Source organism: Mandrillus leucophaeus, unplaced genomic scaffold (genome assembly GCF_000951045.1).
Source record: "Mandrillus leucophaeus isolate KB7577 unplaced genomic scaffold, Mleu.le_1.0 Scaffold314, whole genome shotgun sequence".
Lineage (NCBI taxonomy): Eukaryota > Metazoa > Chordata > Mammalia > Primates > Cercopithecidae > Mandrillus > Mandrillus leucophaeus.
The window spans coordinates 2,724,298-2,729,851 of NW_012103299.1; the positions used below are offsets into that span (position 1 = coordinate 2,724,298).

The 5,554-nt window shown below is 37.8% G+C and overlaps 1 protein-coding gene across 3 annotated transcripts in view; it reads right to left on the bottom strand.

The window, feature by feature from the left end:
- Nucleotides 1-1,800: 1,800 nt before the first annotated feature.
- Nucleotides 1,801-5,554, bottom strand: part of NPM1 (nucleophosmin (nucleolar phosphoprotein B23, numatrin)) — a 29,765-nt gene continuing 26,011 nt past the window's right edge. For all 3 annotated transcript variants that reach the window (XM_011987712.1, XM_011987715.1, XM_011987713.1), the window contains 2 exons: nucleotides 4,861-4,935; nucleotides 1,801-2,157 (listed from right to left, as the gene is read on the bottom strand). In XM_011987712.1, the coding sequence (XP_011843102.1) occupies nucleotides 2,119-2,157; nucleotides 4,861-4,935 (114 nt within the window). In that variant the 3' untranslated portion in view covers nucleotides 1,801-2,118. The remainder of the gene's footprint in view (nucleotides 2,158-4,860; nucleotides 4,936-5,554) is intronic.

Sequence of the window (5,554 nt, forward strand, 5' to 3'; positions counted from 1 at the left end):
CAGCGTTCTTTGGGGGAAATGGCCACTCCAGGTCTGAGGAAGAAAATGAGCAAGATGAAACACCCTGTCACAGAAGTCAAAGAGTGATCAGATTACTGAGATCTACTATGACAGGAGCAAGCTTGAAGGGGATTCCCTTGGTCAAAAATAAAATATCAGCATCAAAAAAATACAGTGGGTTGAGATATATACAAATAAAAAAAACCTGAATTAAGGTTAAACTCACTCACTGATTCCTTTTCACAAGCTGCTAGGTATCAATCCATCATTCTAAAAATTGGCAAAAAAGAAAAAATCACATTAAAATCATTTCCAGCACAGAATGAAAGCCTGTCTGGGCACACTGGCTCACGCCCGATGCCAGCACTTTGGGAGGCCGAGGCAGGCAGATCACTTGAGGTCAGGAGTTCGAGACCAGACTGACCAACATGGTGAAACCCTATCTCTACTAACAAAAAAAATTATATATATATATATACACATACACACACAAAATATATTTATATTTTAGTATATTTATATACTATATATATTTACATATTTGTTTTTATGTGTATATACAAACTTAGCCAGATGTGGTAGCACACACTTGTAATCCCAACTATTTGGGAGGCTGAGATGGGAGACTGCAGTGGGCTGAGATTACACCACTACACTCCAGCTTAGGGGACAGAATAGATCTCAAAACAAGAAAGGAAAAAAATTCAAGACCACTTCAAAATGTTGGAATAAATAAAATGTTGAGTGATGTTTTTAGATTTCAGATACACACCCAAAGCAGCAAGCAGTTGGTATATTAAAATCAACACAAAAATTTGAAAGACAAAATAAAAGTCTCTTTCCCGAGTTTAAACAAAAAGGAATGAGAAAAACTATCCAAGACAATCAAACAAGTCTAAGAATGGATAGAAGTGGGAGATGAAAATCTCCCAAGGAAAACGGCACAGAACTGGAGAACATTCCCTCATCTGCTCAAACTACTGGAGTATATACCACAGCAAAACAATAGAAATGAAATCAGTATATCCAACTCAGATCATGTGTACTCAGCTTAAGGTAGAACATATAAAGGTGCTAATTAGTCCCCGAATATCCTCATATCTATGTGATAATTTTTCTCCTATACATCTGTAAGAAGTACTATTAGGCAACTTCAGCAAATAGTCACTGAAATAATTGCTTTGATTCAGACAAGGAATCCAGGTTGAGGTCAGGTGCGGTTGCTCACACCTATAATCCTAGCACTTTAGGAAGCTGAGGTGGGCAGATCACTTGAGGTCAGGAGTTCAACACCAGCCTGGCCAACATGGTGAAACCCCATCTCTACTAAAAATACAAAAATTAGCCGGGCTGGTGGTTCACACCTGTAATCCCAGCTACCTGGGAGGCTGAGGCAGGAGACTTGCTTGAACCCAAGAAACGGAAGCTGCAGTGAGCTGAGATTGTGCCACTGCACTCCAGCCTAGGGGAAAAAAAACAAGAATACAGGTTGAAAGGCTGCTTTTAAGCTGTTTTAACATGTCAGATTTTCTTTGTGAGTGAGGCTAGAATAGGCGCATAGGAGGTCTAATGGAACATTTGGAAACATGTTGCATAGTTATAATAATTAACTATCATCAGGAGGTGGGAACACAGCACTAAATCCTTATGATGCAAAAGTGGTTAGCTCCAGTGAACTATTGAAGGGGAGGGGCAGGGACATTCTCATAGAATTTTAGAATACTATTTGCCATTCCTAACTACGTAAATTATTTCTTTGACAAAGTATAAAGCAGTTAAATAAGTCAATAGAAACCGTGCTACTTTATTAAAATACTGAGTTTTATTTCACATGTATATTTTTGTCTCCCCACCATTTCCATGTCTGACCACCGCTACTACTATGTCCTATCATAACATTCCATACATACTTAAAACCAAGCAAAGGGTGGAGTTCCATCTTTAAAAACTAAACAGGCATTTTGGACAACACATTCTTGGCAATGGAACCTGGACAACATTTATCAAACACGGTAGGGAAAGTTCTCACTCTGCATTATAAAAAGGACAGCCAGATATCAACTGTTACAGAAATGAAATAAGACGGAAAATTTTTAACAAATTGTTTAAACTATTTTCTTAAAGAGACTTCCTCCACTGCCAGAGATCTTGAATAGCCTGGAAAAAAAAAAAAAAAGAAAGAAATGTGGTTAAGGAACCACAACACTTCACAGACATCAATAAATTAAATGCCTCTTTGCATAGTTCAACATCTATTTTTCATTCTACCACCAAATAAGTTAACTCTAGATAAAGAAATGACTCCAAGAAAATTTATACTCAGATATAATTTAATTCCTAATACTTTAATCAGTCATAAAAATAATATGAATATACTAATATTTAATAGTTCATTTACTTAAGGAAATAAAGAGAAAGACCAGAGACCCATTTGGCCAATGTTACTTCCAACTTCATCTTCCCTGAGATCAGCTTTAGAGTTGGCCAGATTTAGCAAATAAAGTTAAACACCAGAAATGTATTCTGAATTGCCTGTGCATGTGTACATTTAGAAAAAACTATCTGCTGAAGCTAGGCATGGTGGCTCACGCCTATAATCCCAACACTTTGGGAGACTGAGGTGGGCAGATCACTTCAGCTCAGGAATTCGAGACCAGCCTTGGCAACATGGTGAAACCCTGTCTACTAAAAACGCAAAAATTAGCTGGGCATGGTGGTGTGCAACTATAGGAGGCCCAGCTACTCAGGAGGCTGAGGAGGGAGGGTTGCCTGAGCCCAAGAGGCAGAGGTTGCAGTAAGCCAAGATCACACTACAGATGGGTGACCAAAGCAAACCCAAAAACAAAAAGCAAACAAAAAACAGCTGGCCAGACATGGTGGCTCACGCCTGTAATCCCAGCACTTCAGGAGGCCGAGATGGTGGATCACCTGAGGTCAGGAGTTCAAGACCAGCCTGGCCAACATGGCAAGGTGGTTTTGAATAAAAATCCAGAAGTTCACCAAGAACTAGAAAATGAGATGACAGGATTCTCTCAGCTGTCACTGTTTCACAGCCAATGGGTTCTCAGGTACAAGATAACTGAATACTGAATGCCAGTATTAAATATCATAGAAATATTTTTTTGTTGAGATGGACTCTCACTCTGCCACCCAGGATGGAGTGCAGTGGCACTCACTGCAACCTCTGCCTCCCAGGTTCAAGCGATCCTCCTGCCTCAGCCTCTTGAGTGGGTGGGATTACAGGTACATGCCACCATGCCCAGCTAAATTTATTATTTTTAGTAGAGATGGAGTTTTGCCATGCTGCTTCCCAAAGTGCTGGGATTATAGGCATGAACTACCACGCCCAGCCAAAGATCTTCTCATCATCAGGTCCAAATAAATACACATTGTCATTGCTTGCATCTTGCATCTCTATGTCAAAGACGGGAAGCATTTAGTTTTGATAATCTCTAATAGTAATTCAAGTTATTAAACATTTACTATTTATTGCAGAAATTTCATTCTGACACGAGAATACTTTCAATTCTAGAGCAAGATAATACTTTTGGTAGGCTGGGCAAGGTGGCTCGTGCCTGTAATCCTAGCACTTTGGGAGGCCAACTTGGGAGGACTGCTTGAGGCCAGGAGTTCAAGACCAACCTGGGCAAAAATACTTTTAAAAAGGAAATACTTCTGGTAGAAGTGCTGGTTCAGTAATTTAATAGCTACAAAACTTTGTAGCTACAAGCCTTTGTTATAAAGTACAGAGGACCACTGCAACTTAATCATTAAATTATCACTTTCCTTGGCTGTACTTGAAGAAATGCATCTCTTATGCTTAATTGTTAGTATATATTGGTTATTTATGTCTGACTTTCCACTATTTTCAATATTAAATAACCTGTTGCATAAAGTTTCAAAATAACTTATGCTCAATCAATGTTTAGTATTCCAAATAAACTCCCAAAACTCACACTTTAAACTTTGGGATTCAAATGTAGAGAAAAAACAGAATAGCAACCAAAAGACTGAATCTGATCATCTGAAAGCCCATCACTGCAACTTTAGCAAAGCTCAAGTCAAAATTAACCAAATCAGGGTTTTATAAACCTGAAAACTAAAAATTAAGGTGCAATTAAAATAACTGACCTGCTAAATATTATGGCAGAAAAAAACCAGCTAATTGCCAATTTTCTGAAAAAAGCTGACTACAGGAAACCTAAAAACCATTAAATGCAGCCATCGGTTCTCTACACGATACCTACCTAACGTCCCTATTTAACCACTTTTACATTTTCCTTACACTTATAAGTCAACTGTAAATAAGAGCAAAAATAAATGCATAAACTATGTTGACTAAGACTTTCGTACTAATTGTAAAATCTAACAGCTAAACTCAAGCTTATATATCTAGTAGTAGCCACAATTTAGTGTCTTGCTTCCAGGTTTCACGTTAGGATGATTTTGGCAAAATGTATTTCCCATAAGATCTATGGAAAAAAAAAAAAAAGATCTCTACCAACTCCCAAAAAAGCAAAGACCAGACTGCCCCAAGCCGCCAAATGGAGCAACAAGGAAAACCACAGCAATTTCCTTAGCCAAAATAGTACCAAAAAAGTAAAACTGAATTCAATAACCAAGAAATAATTTGCCAACTATAGGAAATCTGGAAAATATACTAAGGTTATCGTCTCAGACTGCCAACTGTATTCTTCATGTATTTCATTAAATACATGAATTTTCAGATTATTTCATTAAATGAATTATCTGTGGCTAGGAACTTTTTAAAAAGAGCCAACACTTAAAAAGGGTAAAGGCAGAATCATAATAAATCACGAAAAACTTGGACTTCATCTTGTCCCCAGAAAATTCAGTTACCTCTTGGTCAGTCATCCGGAAGCAATTCTTCACATAATTGATGAACTTGGCTTCCACTTTGGGAAGAGAACCACCCTATTGAGACAAAAGCATTATTACAGGTAAGTAGAGAAATACACTGAGAGAGATACCTTTAGAAAATTCCTCAATAATCTGCAATGCTACTACATAGAGCAGTTTATTCCTTTTCCCTTCAACTTTCCAAGAATACTCAATGTCTTTCAGGGCCAGAAAGCCCTATTGGGCAGCATGGCTAGTATCTCTATTCAAACAGATTTGCCAAAGGGTCAAATCTTCCCAGACGACCTCTCTAGGAACATAAAATAAAAGCTACACCTGAGATTCTACAGACAAACATGACATGGCAACTCGGCTGCTTATCTGTATTATCTAACAAGCCGGTTTTATCACCCAGAACCAAACACAACCTATAACACTCCTTTGGAGAACCATGTCAAGTGACCCAAACTGTTGTTTAAAAAAACAAACAAAACCCCACAAAACACTTGTTGATCACAAACCAGTTCAGAACAACAATGATCTGGTCATGAGTTAAAGATATATAAAGTTGAATGGGGAAAAAATTACAGTAATTACATTTCACTAATCACTCTTACCATTTCCTTCAAATTACGGATATACCAAGAAACTACAATGGGGGAGAAATTACAGTAATTACACTTCACTAATCACT